The sequence below is a fragment of the Antechinus flavipes genome, chromosome 1 (assembly GCF_016432865.1).
Source record: "Antechinus flavipes isolate AdamAnt ecotype Samford, QLD, Australia chromosome 1, AdamAnt_v2, whole genome shotgun sequence".
NCBI classification, from domain to species: Eukaryota; Metazoa; Chordata; class Mammalia; order Dasyuromorphia; family Dasyuridae; genus Antechinus; species Antechinus flavipes.
Window position 1 is genome coordinate 149,225,256 of NC_067398.1, and position 20,912 is coordinate 149,246,167.

Below are 20,912 nucleotides of genomic sequence, written 5' to 3' on the forward strand. Positions count from 1 at the left end.
CAGAGGAACAAAACTGCAGGCACCTCTTAAGTTTGAATAGCCTCTACTGGTTTTCCTACTCTACTCATCAGCTTGGGGTGGGGACTGGGTCTGAAATCTTATTCCATTCCTAGGGTCAGAGTCCTCACAATCCTGAACCATGATTGGGACCACTCTTTATTGGTTAGCCATCCCAAAGTGTAAGTCTTTTTAGACTGAACCAATCTGTGATCTAACACTAGAGTTTACCTAGACCCACCAGGTGACATCTGTTCTAGCTGGATCTAGGACCTCTTCTTGCCCCTCTGAAGAGTCCTAAGCCCCTTTTCATTTCCTCCACTTCTCCATGCAATGCATTCCCAGCTAGATCCCATCTTAATGCCATAGCCCTCTGTCCTTCAACATGAACATGAATGATTTACTATGCTGTTTTCTCAGATTTTCCAATCAGGCTTTAGCCTGAATTTTCTAGGTGTTAGTGGAGTGATTGTGGAAGGAAATTGCTCTGTAATGCTTCCAATTTACTTTGCCATCTTGGCCAGTCTTTTCTAGGAACTGTCTAAACTATTTAAAAAACAGAATCTCTTACTGAGAGTTTGGGGAATGACTACTTCATAGGAATGAAGGTTTCATAACAAACTGACTTGAATTGACAACTGCTGAATTGTCACTGTCGAGGTAATCTAGGAGCAGCTGAAGGTACCTAAGTCTCCATGGTTACCAAACTGTAAGAAACACATTTGAGGATATGGCATCATGGAAATTCAGGAGATGGACGTAGGGTAAAAACATCTTTAAAAATAAAAAGATTAAGAAAGGTCAAAAGTCACCTTCTGTCTCAAACAATGTGAAGGAAAAAGGCACAATCAGATGCCCTAACACAGATCCCTTCACTCCAGTATCACTGAATGAATTTATCTGAAGTCAGACTCTCAAGTGAGGCTCCAGGAAGTGTTGTTTGTGTGCTCAGGATATAAGGCTAGTGGACAATAGGTCAATAATGTTATATTTCAAATGCTGATACAATGTGATAAATCTTTAATTTATTGATCATAACCATAAAAAATGTTGGCCATTATTAAAGAAAAAAATTTAGGATAGGTTACTTAAGCCTGCTAGTTTGTGGTTGAGAATACTAAAATATATAATTTATATTTGTAAGAAGATTCTATCCAATGAGGATAAATTATTTATAAGGCTCTGTAGCTCTTAATTTTCCAAACAGATGATAAGGTAAAGATCTTCAATCTTTCTTCACTGACACCTTATTAAAAATCTTTTATGCATCTGCTAAATTTTATGGACAAATGAAAAATCAAGTCTCTTCTATTCCAACTAGTCATTTATGAACTCTCAACAATTAATGTCAAATGTTTCAAAAGTATTTAAAAATTATTTCACAAAATGTAGTATATAATTTCAAATATAAAAATTCCTGCACTACTCTAATAGAAACAAGCTTAATAAAAATTTGATATTCCATCTGACAAAAAAAAAAATTAACCCGAATGAAGGTTCTAAGGCCAATGTGGCACATTTATAAAACAACACAGCTGTTATTGCTATAAATACTGATCAAAAAATATTATCTTTAAATTTTAAGTAGAGCAGCAATGTTAGGAATAAATGCTCAAAATGGATTGGTCTTTAAAGAATAAGAAAACACTACAGCTGGGAGAAAAACTCAAACTAGGCAGTTACTAAAAATTGTTTCACATAAGGGTAAAACTTAGAACAAAGCTCTTGCATTTCATACTTTTCTGTATGTTCCATTTATTTAAGGAAAAAAAGAGACTCATAAGGAAATATTATTTCTGTCTATCATTCAAAAAGTCTGTGTCTATAAAAATACTAAACTATTACTTACATAATAGAATGTAAGGCTACTTGATTTTGCAGTATTTGGGGAAAGATGCTGAATGTCTGGAGGAATCTGCTTCATAAGAAAATTTTTTACTTCCTAGATTTGCTCCCTGGGAAGGTGAATAGACATTTGGTAATAGCATCCACAATCAGGTAGGCTAATTGTATAGATAGTTCTTTTTCTGTTGATTATGATGATACTTCACAATAAATTTCTAAAGCAATGTTAACAGAAAAGAAAAGCACACTAAGGAGTATGAATAAGATATGGCTCTTAACAAGATTGCCTTATAATAATATAATAATCCTTATTACTTCATCGTTATTAATTCAGGTAGGTTAAAAGCAGTGTTGGTGTTAAACATAGAGGAATGCTTTCCTGGAAGATATATTTTAATACAAAGCAAAATTACTGAAGCAAATTCAAATCTCTTAAACATAAAATGTCAGAAGAATGGGTGGATATCTCAATTACTACTAGAAGAGTCTGAACTATCCGAAGATGAAGAACGTTTTTCCTTTTTTCGCTTCTTTTTCTCCTTCTTGTGATGTTTTCCTTTTTTTGTTTTGCTTTTTTTCTCCCTTTTTTTTTCCTTCTTCTGGGTTTTCTGTTTCTTTTGTTTAGAAGTGTCTTCTTCAGTAGAACTAGATGAATAAGACCTATGGATAATATAAATATAGGTTATCAAATCAATGGCTGACAGAAAATTGAACAAAAATTTATATTTGTTTATTTTATTTTTTTAAATTTTTTTATTATACCTTTTTATTTACAAGTTATATGCATAGGTAATTTTACAACATTGACAATTGCCAAACCTTTTGTTCCAATTTGTCCCCTCTTTTCCCCCATCCCTTCCCCTAGATGGCAGGATGACCAATTCATGTCAAGTATGTTAAAGCATATATGTCCTAACAGTTATTTTGCTGTACACAAAGAATCGGAGTTTGAAATATTGTACTATTAGCCTGTGAAGGAAATCAAAAAATGCAGGCAGACAAAAATAGAGGGATTGGAAATTCTATGTAATGGTTCATAGTCATCTCCCAGAGTTCTTTTGCTGTGTGTGGCTGGTTCAGTTCATTACTGCTCTATTGGAACTGATTTGGATCATCTCATTGTTGAAGAGGGCCACGTCTATCAGAATTGATCATCATATAGTATTGCTGTAGAAGTATATAATGATCTTCTGGTCCTGCTCATTTCACTCAGCATCAGTTCATGTAAGTCTCTTCAGGCCTTTCTGAAATCCTCCTGCTGGTCTATATTTGTTTATTTTAGAGAAAACTACAAAATACAAACTTCTCAGTTTCAATTTATCAACATGTTTTAAACCTAATGAGAAAATCATTTGGTTGTAATTTTTATTTTTCATTCTATAACCTTATGATACAAAAACTTAAAAAAGCTCAATTTAAGTAGCAATTTTCATTTATTATATATTTATCTAATTTGTTTGCACAAAAAATAAACACTACAAAAATTAGTATATTTTTTTAAGAGACAGACATGGGACTGACTTGGTTTCACTGGTCTAAGGCAATGGAGTCAAACTCAAATAGAAACAGGGATCCTAAACTATAAATAAGGCTCCTTATTGATGCATGTTCACTTAGAAAACCGTATATTAATGTTATCTATATTTAATTTAATTTTTATTTATTTTGTTGAACATTTCTTAGTTATATTTTAATCTGGTTTGAGCTGTATATAACACTTCAGAGCATTGTCTGATACATTTGGTTTACAGAACTCGTGAGGCAACTTTCTTTTATTGAAACTGTTCAGCACCTTCTCTGCAACTTATGATGTCAGGGAATTGTCTCAATGCTTTAGACATTTGCCTATTTGACTGGCCCTGGCCCCCACATGTCTGAACTATGTGCTGGATTTCTTGTTCCATGAGCATGTGGCTCATTACCACTTTCCCCTCCCTCCCTTTCCCACATCTGTGGACAAATTAAGTAGAAGTTTATAGAACAGTCCAGTGAGAATTGTATTTATGAAACAAGACCATGTAACCCTTTGCTGTATTTTTTCCTGTTTGCCAATATTTTCAAATTCATAGAAATGACATAAATAGGAGAGCAAGTTTCCTAAACTTCATTCCATTACATCAAAACCAAACTTTTAAAATTATATATACATTTGTGCAACATGCTACTTTTCTCTGGCTCTCATGTTACATGAGACAAGAGACAACATAACATGCATATACACATTTACACACCCACACCCATACCTATTAATAAACTATAACAAAACTGGGAACAAAACTGGAAAAGTTGAATTGGGCAAATAACTTAACAAAAAACAACTCTAAACCCAAAACTAATCTTAAAATATATTTTAAAAAACCAAACCGAGAATATATTAAAAAAAATATTTTTCTCTATTGAACAAGTTCAAGGCCTTCTCTGTTTTAATTACTTAGGATGAACAGAGATTGACAACCTCTAGGTTTCAGGTTTGAGTGGTATCTAGAAACAGGAACCCTACATGAGAATGACAGAAATTTTTCTATATGGAAAAAAAATATTGCTGTATCTTTAACATATGTTCCTATCAAGATATTTTATTTGTATAATGTTTGATATCCTAGAATTTCTCTTAGATTTAAACATTATTAATGTTGGAATCCTTACAAACTGCTAACTAATTAGAGTTGATCTAATCTTACAAGAAGATTTTGGCCAGAACCTGAAACAAAGTACTAAGTAGAACTAATTAGTACAATGCTTGTGTTTACACCTTTGTGTTCACACCTCCCTTAAAGCTCTTTGGGCCAGAGAGCACTATGGGAGAAAACCCATAATCCCATTCTCTCAGAAGATTCACATATAAGGCCAATGAGGAGAGAGAGCTGTTCCAGAATACATTTTCCACTTGGCTGGCTGGTCGCAGAGGAGAGTTCAGCTGGACTGGAGAGGAGCGACTCTGGTGCAGAGAGCACTTTGACAGATTTCAGCGGAGTTACGCCAGAAGCCCTCTCTCCGAGGCAAGACAAGAGAGAATATATATTCCACTTGGCTGGCTGGTCGCAGAAGAGAGTTCAGCTGCATTGGAGAGGAGTTGGTGGCTGGGCTCCTGCATGCCCCCCACTGAGACCAAGCTGGTCTGAAAGACTCACCAGAAAGCTAGCTGACCCCCAAGTGAAGGAGACAAGAGATTCATTCCATCTCTGTGTTGGTCGGAGGCTGAAGAAAGCAGAGGCAGAGGCTGAAGGACAGAACCTTTGGATTTGGAGACATCCGGAGGGCTCTAAGCTAAACCGGCTGTGTTTTGAGAACAAGAACTCCAACATTTGAACTCCCAACAATTGGCGCCCAATGTGGGGCTGTTCTTCATTCCCTGTGGCAAAACTGTCCATTCATATCTTTTATAAGGCTCAGCTAAGTTAACGCTGGGCACTGAAAAGGGAAATCTTTTCATATCCTCCTTATCCAGAGGGATAGAATAGAAACAATCCTTAATATCGATGACCCAAAGAGGCCACTCTCTAGGCAATTGAGTAGGGGATGGAAGTCCAGGCTGAAGAGTTCCCATAGTTTCCATCTGTTCATTCACTTTTCTTAAATCAGTGAGCATCCTCCATTTTCCCAATTTCTTTTTTACAACGAACACTGGGGAATTCCAAGGACTTAGAGAAGGTTGTAAATGCCCTTGTTCAAGCTGCTCCTGTACTATATCTAATAAGGGCTGAATTTTATCGCTACCTAAGGGCCACTGTTCTATCCACACTGATGTATCAGTTTTCCATTGGATAGGAACAAGTGAAAGTGTTGGCAGGCCTTCAACAGCAGCCCTGCTTAAAAAACCGAAGTACTCATTTTTAACCCCAATTGTTGTAAAACGTCTCTTCCCCACAGATTGATGGGGAGTTTTTCAACTATAAAAGGAGTAAAAACTCCTGTTTTGCCTTTAAAAGTCCATCTCATAGGGGCAGCACTAACTTCAGCTGCTATTGATCCTCCTACTCCAGACATATAGTTGTCTGCTTTAATTTTTGGCCAGTGACTGGGCCAATTGGCACCTTTAATGACTGTACGATCTGCACCTGTGTCTACCAATCCTTCCAATGGTAGGCCATTTATATAGATAGTGAGCATAGATCGGTCAGCCATTACAGCTGCTGTCCAGTATATTCCTGGATTTTGTGGTCTGGAGTCAGAACCTGGGTGACTATCACCAGGCTGCTTATTAGGATTCTGTATGAGTAAACCTGATGCTACTATGTCTCCTGGGTGATAAGTCACACGTTGTCTACCTGTATTAGTGACTGGGATATTATCTACACATTCCCCAGTTTCCCACATCAGTGTGTGGATGGACACTGTTTTGTACATACAAAAAGGAGGTGAAATGGTCAAGCCTACTGTGCCTGGAGGTAGGGGATCCATAGGCTGGAGAGGAACAGATTTCACCTCTCCAGGGGGTATCTCAGTTGTCCCAGCTGCATACAGCTCTATTCTCCCCAATTGTAATTCCCTTCTGCCATCAGGTTGCTTCCTGGCTGGTTGACTGTGTAATCCCCTTCTCCCATCATATGGCTTTCTGGCTGATTGGTCATGTCTGGGTACTGGACTTCTAGGCACTCTCTGGGTGCACCATTGGCTGCCATCATGCCCCAAGTGTTTTTTGCCTTGGGCCCTGGGGCTGGGCCCCTCATCCCGTTTCCCTGAATCTGTCTGCATTCTGAGGCCCAATGGAAGCCTCTGTTGCATTTTGGACATGGGGTTTGGGGTCTTGTTCTCCCATCTTGTTTTCCCATTCTATCTCTATACCAACATTGAGCTTTCAGATGTCCTACTTTTCCACACTGAAAGCATCTACGAGTCTCTCTGGAAGTCCCTTGCCAGGAGGGACTCTGTCTTCTCATGTTTGGATTTTGGGAAGTCTGCATCATAGCCTAGCTATAAAAGGCACCTGTGCCCACTGTGGCACAGCGTCTTATGAGCTCCTCTAAAGGAGCATCCTTGTGCAGTCCTAGTATAATTCTTCTGCAAACCTCATTAGCATTTTCCTTAGCAAGTTGCCTTATCAAAATGTCTGTTATTGCATTTTCTCCATTTGTTCTTGTGATAGCTGTCTGCAAGCATCCCACAAAGTCAGCAAAGGGTTCATTTGGTCCTTGTGTTATTTTTGTGAAGGCCCCCCCCTTGTCATCTTTATTGTGAAGAGAAGCCCACGCTTTGATAGCATTATCAGCAATTTGCTGATATGCTGCTACAGAATAACTAATTTGTGCTGCGACATCTGCATAAGGACCTACACCTGTTAGTAGGTCACAGGTGATTGCAGTATAAACTCCACTTTGACTGTTAATATATAATTTTTGGCTAGGAGTATGTGTGGAGGGAAATGATAGCTCTTTTTCTTATCACTTTTAGAGATAATTACGACTAGATCAGTAGTATCAAAATATAATATAATAGGATTCCTGCTGGCTATATTCGACTTAGAAAAACTACAAATTAACATAATCTATGTTGTATTTTTATTTATTTTGTTAAACATTGCCCAATTACATTTTAATCTCACTCCTGCTATACTGGGGAGTTTTGTGGGATTTTACCAATTCTGTTCCAGATGAATTTTGTCATTCACTTTCTTTATACCACTTAGTTGCATGGTAAGAAAATGCAAAGGACAATAGAACATCAATTTTGGATTACAGTTGATCACAGTCTCATCCCTTTACATTTCTCCTCTGGGACCTTATTCTTTATTTATCACTTTTCTCTACAGCATCATCAATTGTGCTCTACTGGTTCCTCCTTCTCTGTCTTCAAACATTTTCAAGTTTCTGCTACTCTAAAAAAGCTTTATTTGACCCATGTGTTTTCTCTAGCTATCATTCTATTCCCTTTCTTCCCTCAACTAACAAATGTATACAGCAGTTTACCTCTGCTTCCTATTATTACTATTATTTTTGCCATCACTTACCTACTCTCTTTTCCATATATTTTTACTCTTCTGTGTGGTTCTACCACTTCTAGAAATACCAATAATATTATTTCTTTTCGAGGGAAAGGGACCCACATGTGCAAAAATGTTTATGGCAGCTCTTTTTGTAGTGGCTATAAACTGGAAATGAATGGATGCCTATTATTTGGGGAATGGCTGAATATATTATGGTATATGAATGTTATGGAACATTATTGTTCTGTAAGAAATGACCAACAGGATGATTTCAAAGAGGCCTGATGTTACTTACATGAACAGATGTTAAATGAAATGAGCAGAACCTAGAGATCCTTATTCACAGCAACAACAAGATTATGATGATCAATTCTGATGGACATGGCTCTCTTCCACAATGAGTTTATTCAAACCAGTTCTAATTGTTCAGTGATGAAGAGAGCCATATGCATTCAGAGAGAGGCTTGTAGGAACTAAGTGTGGACCACAACATAGCATTTTCACTCTTTCTGTAATTGTTTGCTTGCATTTTTGTTTTCCTTCTCAGGTTTTTTTTTTCTTTCTAGATCTGATTTTTCTTGTGCAGCAAGATAACCGTATAAATATGTGTATGTGTATGTATGTGTGTGTGTGTGTGTAGTGGATTTAACATATATTTTAACATATTTAACATATATTGGACTACCTGCCATCTAGGGGAGGGATTAGGGGGAAGGAGGGGAAAATCTGAAAGAGAAGGTTTTGCAAGAGTCAATGTTGAAAAAATTACCCATGCATATGTTTTGGAAATAAAAAGTTATAATAAAAAACTTTTCTTTTCATTCTCCTAAATTTTTGCATCCTCCTTCTCTTTGAAATGATCTACTCTTTTGACAATCTATTATCTCAGTTCTTCTGTTGACTGACTTCTTTTTATGTCCTTCTCCAACTTCTTTTCTCTGCCTCTGAATTGTGACTGCTCCCAGGTTTTGTCCTTTTCTGTCAGCTCTTCTTTCCATCTTATGCTAATTCATTCACTTTTGATTACTGCCTCTTCATTACTGCCAAAAGCTTAACTAGTCACTAAATATTACTCATTCTTTGCAATACCTCTTTCATTGGCTCCTTCCCTGCCAAGGAGTATAAAATTTTATCATTAGATATTCTGCAAATACATTTCTTTGTGTCAGTACAAAAGCAGACTCATAGATTTAGGGCTAGAAAGGACTTTAAAGGATGATTAAGTAACTACTCAAAGTCTTAATATATACTATTTCAGAATTCTAAGATCTAATTTTATATAAGCTTTGTGATGAAAATTTTTTATAAAAATTTGCAGTGTCAAGATTTGTAGACTTATAAACATTAGAAACATAATTCTCAAAATTCATGATGTTCTCTGGATGTTGAAATCTACAGCCAAAATAATGGATTAAGATATGAGATATGATAAAAACTATTTTAAAATATATACAAGATGACTTTTATTCTACTACGAATGAGACTATGCAAGTAAGGAAGAAAGGTTGCTTTCTTAGAGGCCAATGAGATTAAGTAAAATCAATCACAGTAATTAATACTCCACTCTAACAGATGACCTTTTTCTTTCTTTTTTAAAAAAAGTTATTTATTTTTAATAATCATTGCTTTATGAATCAAGTTGGGAGAGAAAAATAAGAACAAAAGGGGAAAACCATGGGAGAGAAAAAAGAAAAACAGAAAAAACAAGTGTTCATTTACATTCAATCTCCATAGTTCTTTCTCTGGTTGCAGATGGCATTTTCTATCCAAAGTCTATTGGGATTATCTTGGATCATTGAACCACGGAGAAAAACCAAGTCTGTCAAAGCTGATCATCACACACTCTTGCTGTTATTGTGTATGATATATTACTGGTTCTGCTTGTTTCACTCAGCAGGAGTTCATGTAAATCTTTCCAGGCCTTTCTAAAATCAGCTTCTTCACCATTTTTTATAGAACAATAATATTCCATTACCTTCAGCCATTCCCCAATTGATGGATTCATTTTTCAATTCTTTGCTACCACAAAAAGAGCTCTTACAAATATTTTTGCACATATGAGTCCTTTCTCCTCCTTTATGATTTCTTTGGGATATAGCCAACAGTGGCACTGCTGAGTCAAAGGGTATGGACAGTTTTATAGTCCTTGAGCTATAAATTCCAAATTGCTCTTCAGAATGGGTGGATCATTTCACAACTCCATCAATAATGTATTAACAATGCATTTTTCCCAAATAACAATGCATTTTTCCTACATCCCCATCAGCACTTATCATTATCTTTTTCCATCATCTTAACCAATCTGAGATATGTGAGGTGGTAGCTCAGAGTTGTTTTAATTTGCATTTCTCTAATCAATAGTGATTTAGAGCATTTTTTCATATAACTATATATGGCTTTAGTTTCATCATCTGAAAATTGTCTATTCATATCCTTTGACCATTTACCAATTGAAGGATAACTTGTATTCTTATAAATTTGACACAGTTCTTTATATATTTTAGAAATAAGACTTTTAGAAGAAACACTAACTGTAAAGATTTTTCCCCAGCTTTGTACTTCCCTTTTAATCTTGTTTCTGTTGGTTTTGTTTGTGCAAAACCTTTTAAATTTAATTTAATTTAATCAAATCAAATCAAAGTTGTCCATTTTGTCTTTTATAATGTTCTCTAGTTCTCCTTTGGTCATAAATTCTTCCTTTCTCCAAAGATCTGATAGGTAAATTATTCCTTGCTCTCCTAATTTGTTTATGGTATCATGCTTTATGCTAAATCATGTATACATTTTTACCTTATTTTGAAATGGGATGTGAGATAAAGGTCTATGCTGAGTTTCTTACATATTATTTTCTAATTTTTACAATAATTTTTGTCAAATAGTGAGTTCTTATCCCAGAAGCAGGAGTTTGAAAGTTTATCAAATACTAGAATACTATAGATCTTGATTATTATGTTGTGTGCATTTAATCTATTCCACTGATTCCACTGCTATATTTCTTAGCCAATATCAAATGGTTTTGAAGACTGTTGCTTTATAACATAGTTTTAGATGGATGACTTTTTTTTAATCCCCAATCTCCACAATTTCCCTTCAAAATTTGACAGTTGATCTCCCTCTTCTCTCTTCTAGATATCCTCTTCTCTCTAGGTTTCTATGATGTTACTTAATCTTGGTTTTCCTTTCTATCTGACTTATCATTTTCAGCATCTTTTGCTGGATCTTGGTCCAAGTGACTTCTGCTAAAGGAAGATGTTTCCTAGGGCTCCGCCCTCATCTCTCTTTTCCCACTTTATTATTTCAATTGGTGATCTCTTCAGCTTCCATAGTTTCAATAATTATCTCTATGCTGATGATTCTCAGATCTACTCATCCAACTCTTAATTCTTATTTGATCTCCACTCACTTCTCCAATTGCCTATCATCTCTAAGTGGATATCTTGAAAGTATCTCAAACTCAACAAGTAAGTATGTATTATCATTGGTGGTATTCTTTTTCTTTAAAATATAATGTAATGGTTCTCTCTGGGAGCAGGTTTCTCAGGGAGGTTTTTTGGGAGGCTTAGTTTCAATTGAAAATAATAATCACTCCAAAATACAGCCAGCTGATAAAATGCAAACGTTTATTTTCTCCTTCCAAAATAGCCCGGTTAGTTTTTCTTAGAGACCTATCTTGCTGTATGGTTCCAAAAGCTCTTGCAGTTGTCCTTTGCCTTTGCTTTCTTCAGCCTCCAGCCAGCACCAAAGCGAAAGTTGGAATGAATCTGACTCCACCTCTGAGAGTGGGTTTGTGGGCTTCCTCCCAGAGTGCTCCTCTCTGACCCCTGGCAATGTTCCGAAGTAACTAACCTGAAGTTCTAAGAGCTTCTATATATATGATCTCCCAAAGGTTGACTCTTCCTTCTGGAGGCAGGGATTAAGGGAGGTGTGAAATCACAAAGTTACAAAGTTAACTTTGGGAATTTCCCATACTTGTGAACTCCAATGAGTACTTAAATACTTCTTGATTATATGAGCTCTCTAAAGGTGTGAACACAAGCATTGTGTCAATTCTATTGAGTTAACACTAGGATTCTAACATCTCCCTTGAATTATTACCTTGTTTCAAGTTGAGTTAGCACAATTGAGAATACTATTCTATTGAGTGAATATCCATTAATTGGAGAATGGCTGAATCAATTGTGGGATATGAATGTAATTGAATACTAGATTCTCTAAGTAATCTTGAGCAGGTAGAGTTCAGAAAAGTCTGGAAAGACTCACATGAACTGAAGCTGAGTGAGCAGAACTAGGAAAACATTGTACATAGTAACAATAAGATGGTGTAATGATCAACTATGATAAATTTAGCTCTTCTCAGCAATACAGTGATCCAAGGTAATTCCAAAAGACTTTGGATAGAAACTTCCATCTGCAACCAGAAACATAACTATGGAGACTGAATGAGGATGGAAGCATACTATTTTCACTAATTTTTTCTTTTTTGTGGTTTTCCCCTTTTGTTCTGATCTTTCTTTCCCAATATGACTCATATGGAAATATTTTTTAAAAATTCTTTTTGAAAAAAAAATGAGAGACAGAAAGAGAGAAGAAGAAAGAGACAGAGACATAGTACCATTCTTCCAATAAGACTAGCTATCCTCCTTAATTCTTCACTGTAATATCTGGGCTAGCTTTCTGGAGGTTGTCCAAATGGGCCTTGGTCTCAGCAGGATAGTCACCACTAGGATGAACAGGAATAGAGTCTAAAGTCTTTACTGTCTCCTTTACAGTCTGAGTCTGTCACAATCTGACCTAGTCTTGATCTTAGTGGAGGAGTATAGGAGTCAAGAGAGCCACCAGGAGGATGGTCAAAGATGGAATGTCTCATTTCCAGTCCTCTCAGCCCTTAAATACCTCAGTATGATTACATTATTACAGCATACTGATTGTGTGAACTAGAGTGTAAAAGGCAGGAACTCTGTATGATTGATTTAATCCTAAAATAAGGTGTTAACTCAGTAGAATTAAGATAATGATTATCTAGTATTTAGTATAGTTCTACAAGTTGACACCTATTCTATAAGATTGACACCTACAATGATGTACTGATAATAGAGTATATAAGAGCTAAGGCAGGGTGGGGAGGGAACAGACTTCAAGATAGAGACTGTCCTCAAGGCTCTCTTGCCTCCTGCGAAAGCCCTGAAACCAAGACCCATTCCAAAGGACCTCCAGAAAGCTAGCCTGAAGCAGACAGATTGTGAAGGAGATATTAAAGACTTTGCACTTTAACCCTGACCATTCTCATGGTGATTATTCTGCTGAAGACAAGGCTGGTCCTGAGACCTCCAGAAAGCTAACCAAAACATTATCCAAGAGAACTATTACAACACCATACTAACTACTAAGTATATGTAAACTAGAGAACCATTATCTCATCAATTCCATTGAGTAAACATCTTATTGTAAGTATCTTTGTTTCAAGTATACTTTTCTCAGAGTTCCCCAGCATCTGTGGTCCTCTACACCTAACTATGTTCTTCCTCCCCTCCAAGATCCAATTAGTGGCCAAATTTTGTCATTTCTATCTCTTGTAACATCTTACATATGTCCCCTTCTTTCCTCTAACAGTACTATCACTTTGATGCAGGCCCTCAAAACCTTAGGCTTAAGTTATTCCTTCAGCTTACTAGTTGGTCTCCTTGCTTCATTCAAGTCTCTCTCCAACTTCAGTATATCTTCTATTTAGCCGTCAAATTAATCTTCGTAAAGTACAAATCTAATCATGCTATGTCCCTAAGTCCATGCCCCTTTCAACACACTCTCAATTACCTCTAGAATCACATATAAAAATCCTCAATAATGTCTTTTATATAATTTAATGGAAATTGAAAACAAAGGACAACTAACCAACCAATCAACCAATAAAAATTGGTAACAAGCTGTAACTTATTAAATACTGAAATTAATTAAAAGTCAAAATCTATATAAGGATCAACAGTGACAAAGTTCTTGAAAGATATGCTTTTAAATCACAAGGATAGCTAGATGGCACAGGGGATAGAGAGTCAGGTTTAAAGTCAGACTATTCATCTTTCTGAATTCAAATCTGTCCTCAGATACTAGTTATGTGACCTTGGGCAAATAACTTAACCCTGTTTGCCTTAGATTCCTAACATGGAGATGGAGAAGAAAACAGCACACCACTTCAGTATCTCTGCCAAGAAAAGCCCAAATGGAGTAAGAATTGAGTATGTATGACTGAAAATTGGACATTCAAGAATAAGAGGGATGTATCAGTCTTTTTGAAAAATCAATGACCTCTTTTAAGACAATGGCATTTTGAAGATGGAGGCATATATTTTGATATTTATCTCAATGGCACACAAATATAAGGGGAAAAAATGACCAGAAATACTTGGGATATTATGTTGTTTTGTTTGATTAAAGATCTATATATCTTTTAAAACTTTAGTTAACTGGAGGCTAATTTAAGAAAATTTAAAAGGTGAATACTACCCATAGTTCTATGAAGTGAGTCAGTCTTCAGTCACAAAACACCAACCGATGATCATATATATATATATTTATATGAAAAAAATCTTTACATAATTTTTAATTCTTGAACTCTCTTTACCAATCCACTCATCTGGTTTTGTTAACAATTGATGCTAATTCAAGAGAGTGTGACTACTGCCCTGGACCCTATTTCTATAGCTGGCAAATCTATTTAAATAAAAACATTTTGAATTTTCAAATAAATTCCAGAAAATTACCTTTTCCTTTTCTTTTTTAATTTAATTTTCTCTTTGTTTTTTCTTTTTTGTTTTTTCTTTTCTTCTTCTTCATTTGTATCTATAGAAATAAAAAGAACAGGTCATTATATTACATATTAATCTAAGGCATATTAATAGTATTGTAAATGAGGAGGTTTTTCTCAACTTGTAGAGAATAATAAGTATAGCAGAAGAAAGGAATTGAAAATGTTTGTAAGGCTTATTAAATAAAAAGAAAACCCATAAAAAGTTCTCAAAATTCAAAAAGAAGTATTTATTATGTTTCTATCATTGCCAAGTACTGTGCTAGATATGGAATACAAAGATAAAAATGAAATAGTCCCTGCCCTCAAGAAAATTACATCAAACAAGAAACAACATGTATAAATACACACACACACACACACACACACACACACACACACACACACACACACACACAAAGTAAATGCAAGGCAATTTGGGGGAAGAAAGGCATCGGTAATATTAGTAATGGCATCATAAAGAAAGCACTGCAGCTGAATTTTGAAAGAAGCTAAAAGATACTAAAACGTAGACAAGGGTGGAAGGTGGGGGGAGGATGGCATATTCAAAAGTACATAGACAAGAGGTGGAATGTCATGTGTGCTAAATATCAACAAGATCGGTGTGGCTGAAACAAAAGATGTCTAAAGAGGAGCAATGTGTAATGAATCTAGAGCCAGATTGTAAAAGACTTTAAATGCTAAAAAGGGGAATATGCATTTGATTTCAGAGAAAATAGGGAATCCCTGAAGTTTATGGGCAGGGAAGCAATATGGTTGGACCTATTCTTTATTATATCATTTTGGCAATTATATGGCGAATGAAATGGCGGTGAGAGAACTGAGTCAAGAAGACCAATCAGCTAGGTGAACAGTGATGAAGATCTAAATCAGAGTAGTTTGCATGTGAGTGGAGAAAAGGGAACAGATACAAGATAGTGTATAGGGAGAATCAATGATACTTGGTATAGTAAGATACATATGAAGGAAAAAATGAAACATTGTAGATGGTTCTTTAAGTACAGCCAGTTGAGTTAGGTCTGTGAATAAAAATGCATATATAAAAGGAGTCCTTGCTCCTAAAGAGCTTACTCTTCAATGATGTGAAATACACCATGTTGCAGATGAGTAAATGCACGGTATCTATAATAAATACACAATGACTGGAATGGGATGCCTAACAAGTCAGGGGAATCAGGAAGGATTTTTTTCTCACTCTCCTGAAGAAGATGGCCCTTGAAACAGGTCCTAAAGAGAAAAAGGAATTCTAAAGGATAGAAGTGAAGGCAGAGACCTTTTCAGGTAAGGGAAAAACCTAAAAATAATCATGGAGTGAGAGAGAAACTGTCTTTTTTAGAAGAATGGGAAGTAGGCTGATTTGGATGAATTGCTGAATGTATGGGACTTTATAGTTAGCCTGGAAAGATAGGCTAGAACCACACTGTTAAGAATTTTAAATGACAAATAGGAGTTTTAATATCATGCTAAAGGGCGGAGGAGCTGATGAAATTTTTTTAGAATGTGTGTGTGTGTGATGGGGTGAGGGAGTTGTAACAATCAGACAAGAGCTCTAGGAGTATCAATTTGGCAGCTGTGTAGAAAATGGATTGGAGAGGGGAGAGACTGGCTGAAAAGATACCAATAAGGAAGCTAATAGTCCAGGCAAGAGGTGCTAAGGGCATAGACTAAAGTGGCTGTGATGTGAGTAGAGAAATGGGGAATGGATATGAGAGATCTTAGGTGATAGAAATGAAAGAACTTGGTATCTAATTGGATATAGCAGGCAAGAATTAACCTTAGTTCTGAACCTGGGTGGCCTTGAAGCAAGATGTAGGGACAAAAACTGCTAAGGAAACTCTTAGATTCCTTTATTAGATGACTATATACTGTCCTTAACTATAAACATACCTCATGGTTTGGTTCTCTATCTTCTTTCTCTAACTTTTTTTGATGACCTCATATTAACTCCCATGGGTCCAACTCTCATCTCTATGTAGATGACACCTGAATTTCTATATCTGGCCCTATTCTCTTGCTTGAACTTTAAGCTTTGTTTTCATGTGCTCTATTGAACATTTCAAAATGACTGGTCCAGAGAAATCTTACACTAGATATTTCCACAACAGAATTTGCTATTGTACTTTATTCTTCCAAACTGTTCTATTACTGATCATCCTTCAGAGTAATCCTTGACTCCTTATTACACATTACTCCTGTAATATCTGGGCTAGCTCTCTGGAGGATCGCAGAATCAGCCAGAGTCCTTAGTCTTTAAGTGGAGAAGTGAAGGAGGCAGGAGAGCCACCACATGGCTGGTCAAAGATGGAGTCTGGAGCCTGAAGTCTTCTCTGGCTGAGAGCTGTGGCTGAGAGCACTGGGGCCCACAGGGCTCTGTGTCCCTCTCCCAGCCCTTAAATCCTTCAGTGCAATTACCTCACTACACATATTGAGCATGTGCAGCCATAAGCACTATGCTGTGATTCAAGTATATCTTTTCAGAGTTCTGGCCTACATACTTCCTTTCAAATATTTTGTTTAATGCCTCTGTACCAACAATCCTTCTCCCACTGCTGTGACTCTCCTCATGTCTAAGCTGCAGTCTTTCATAACCCTTATCTTTGTGCATAAAAGAGTCTGGCACAGTGTTGATATATAACAAATGTTAATTCATTGACTATGATTGTCAGGATAAATATTTATCATAACTGTTACATTATGAATTCATTAAGGTAGGGTCTATGTTCATTCAACAAACATTTATCATGTACATACCATGCACAGAAAACTGAAGTAATTAGGGCCACATGAAGTTTAGAGAAAATATGGTCCTTGTTCATAAGGAATTTATAGATTAGTATATTTATGGTTCCTTGTTGCCACTAGGCTTATATACAAACTCTCCAATATGGTATTAAAGACCCTCTGCTATCTGGCTCCAATCTATCTTTCCATTCTTATTTCACATTATTTCCCTTCTCAATTGCTATTCAGCCAAACTGGAACAATTTCCTAAACTTGACATTTCATCAAATGTCAAACTGCATTTATACAAGCTGTCCTCAAAACCTGGAATGTATTTCCTCTTTATAGCTGCTTTTTAGTATCCTTATTTTCTTCCAAGATTTAGCTTAGGCATACTTCCTCTGTTAAATCTCCCGATTCTTTCCAGTTGAAATATACTTATCCCCATATAAGTTGTGTCTCTTTTCTTCCAGTAGAATGAAAGCTCATTTAAAAGATGGATAGTTTCATTTTTGTATTGATATATGAAGAACTTAGCATAGAACTTTGTGTACTACAGATGATTAATAAATGTTTCAACTGGTCTTAATGTTTGTTATTGTTTTGATAATGTGAGATGTTATTAAAGGGACAACATGTAATTAAAAAGGCATCAAACTATAAGCTGAAAGACTTGTTTTCTACATTTGCTAGTTCTAATACAACCTGTAAGTTGTCTGAATCTCTTAGACCCAACAATTTTACATATAAAATAAAGAGGTTAGTTAAATGATCTCTAAAATCCCTTTTAGCTTTAAGATTCTAACACCCTGTTACAAAAATGAACTTAAATCAAAGAAGCAATATAAAGGCACTCTGAACTTTAGAAAGTTTATTTTAGATGAAAATTTATGAGTTCAATCATAATCATTCTGGGCATCCATTTAGGCAAATTCCTAACATTTAGGCAGAGGCTAGACTCTCTATCTTACCCTTAAGTGATATTTATCATTAGTTTACCCTAGTTTTCTTATGATTGAGGAAAAATTCATTTTTTTTTCCAGAAAATTTTCAGAAAAATTTGAAATTTGGTAATTTTAATATTTGGTAATAGAATTTACTTGACATCTTATCACTTTAAATTGGATAAGGTTAAGTAAATCAATAATCCCACTGTGATATAATTAAAATAAAGTTTAAAATAAAATCATGGATAGAAAAGGAGTAAATGCTGCTCTTTCATAATTGAAAGTCTTAAATTGTTCTGTTGACAAATGTTAACTGTGATTTTGATTGTATGGACTTCTCCAAATCTATTAGGTAGACTATCTTAGACTTTAACTCCTAGGCAAAGATACTTTAAGAATACTTTGGATAAGGAAACTTTTAGATGTTTATCCTCAGTTGACCTTCCCTTCAGGTCTCTCATTTTCAATAACTCAACAAACTGAAAAAGATGGAAAATATTTTTCTAAGTAGCACAATGGAGATTATTTTTACCCAATGTAATATATTCCATTACAGCCAGTTTTTTCACTCTTGGAGAAAGAAATATAAATAAACCCCAAAGCCACAGATTTCACTTTAAAATTCCTATCATACTGTACTACTATATCCTCATTACTTCTTCTTAGCTTATAATTTTTTCTGACACCACTTCCTAACAGACCTCTCCCGGTCTAAATAAGATAATTGTCTTGGCTTTCTCAGGTGTCTATAATAGGTTTTTCTAATTTTTGCTTAGAATAAAAATTTAAAATCCCACTTTAAGATTCCTTTTCTATTGAGTATAGAATTAACATGTGTAATAGAAGCAACATTTCCTAGGGCTCTGCCATGTGGGCTGGACTAGCTTTCCAAACACTAACCCGTGTAAGTCAGGGAAGTTCTTTTCCTTAAGAGGTATTGAAATTCTCCTTGACATTTGATTGGATAAGGGGGGGTTGGTTTAGTTTGCTGATGTGGCTTGCTTTGCATCCAAGTACAAATAGCTAGGAGGAATTCTAGTTTGCTCTATGGTTTCAGATGGTAAAATTAGTAAGATTAACACCTGAATCAATGAGTTATCTTTATTGATTATCTTTGTTGAATATTCTTCCCTTCCTATGGCTCCTTTGAAAAGTTAACATTTAATGGATTACAAGTACCTCATTTTGTTCCAGTACTGAACCAAAACTCTCTTTGCATTTCTAGCACCTGCGACAAAACCTTGTATATAATAGGTATTTAATATTTATTTGACTATTTGTTGAACAGTCTACCTACACAAGTTCTTCATCATCTTGGAAATCTTTCTGGCAACAAACTATGTCTTCTTTCTGAGGAACAGCTGAACTAAATAGGTTGGCCAACACATAATGAATTCTTTAACTATGGCAACTCTCTTAGGGAAAAGGGGGAAAATATTAAGATCACATTGTTGAGGTCTAGCTTTGGGGTACCTAAATGAAATTAGGATTAAGGTCTAGTGGCAGGTTTGGGGTACAGATTTGGCGCAAGGGGGTCTAGTAGCGGCGCGAGTTCCCAATAAAAGCATTTATTGGCCCGGAGAGCTAGATTGATAAAAGAGGTTTATTATAAGATAAGTAAAGTTAAAGTATAGGCCGAATGTAGAGATAAGGAGGGCACTGGACAGAGGGTCCAGTGGACAGAGGGTCCTCACATGGTAGCCATGTTTGGAATCTCTGCAAAGAGGGGTTCCCAGCGTGGCCTTTTTATAATAGGAGACTTAGCTCGAGGGGCTTTCGGGTGTAGCCCCAAAGTTGGCTCATATCCGGGTGGGGCTGGGAACAGGTCAGATATTCTATTGGAATTCAAAGGGACCAGGATTTGTGAGTTAAAGGGCAATTTACATTATTAACTAGGAGAAGGTGGGAATCTAGAAAGGAATCTTTCCCGCATCATTATGTTTAAGATGGTTCATAAAATAAACTTAAATAAAACTTGCTCGATGTAAATAACCAGATATAATGCTAGAGGAACTAAATTATAACATTGTTGCTATTGTTATAAATCAAACTTGAAAATAAAAAAGAAAAAGCTACATGGAAGGATGGCTCATAGGTAACAGGATTATATATTGAGAACTGGAAGGAACCTCAGACACTATCCAATCCAACTCTCTCATTCATAAAGGAGGAGACTGAAGTCCCAGGATATCAAGTGACTTCCTTAGTCTTAGAGAAATAAATAAAGAAGCTGGAAGAAATGATTTTATTGAAAGTACAATGGCAATAAGAAACATCATTTGATGGCATACCGAGTTATCCTTCCCTAAAGTGCTCATGATAGGAATTTATAAAAAGACCTCCATGAGATAATTCCATTAAATTAAATTCAACAGATTCTCATTTTTCAAGTTAATTAATTGTTTTCCCAGTTACATTCAAAACAATTTATTTTTTTACATTTGTTTTTAAGATTCTTGAGTTCCAGATTCTCTCTCTTATTCCCATCCATAACCAAGAAACTACATGCGAAGTCATGCAAAACATCTCCATAAAATTCAAGTTGTAAAAGAAAACATAGATCACCCATCCTAATGAAAACAAAAATCCTGAAGAAAAATTTAGTTAAAAATAAAGAGAGAGATAGATACAGTAATAGAGAATGCTTCAATCTATATACAGCCTTGATTAGTTCCTTATC

The 20,912-nt window shown here is 35.7% G+C and overlaps 1 protein-coding gene across 3 annotated transcripts in view; it reads right to left on the minus strand.

Annotated features, from left to right (window-relative positions):
* SREK1IP1 (SREK1 interacting protein 1) overlaps positions 1–20,912 on the minus strand; it is an 88,723-nt gene that overhangs the window by 27,103 nt on the left and 40,708 nt on the right. Inside the window, exons 4-5 of one of the 3 annotated variants that reach the window (XM_051991231.1) lie at positions 14,521–14,599; positions 995–2,502 (exon numbers count right to left, since the gene is read on the minus strand). In XM_051991231.1, coding sequence (XP_051847191.1) covers positions 2,310–2,502; positions 14,521–14,599 — 272 coding nt within the window. In that variant the 3' untranslated portion in view covers positions 995–2,309. Of the gene's footprint in view, positions 1–994; positions 2,503–3,105; positions 3,131–14,520; positions 14,600–20,912 lie in introns of those variants that run through there. The other 2 variants (XM_051991247.1, XM_051991239.1) reach the window with 2 other exon arrangements.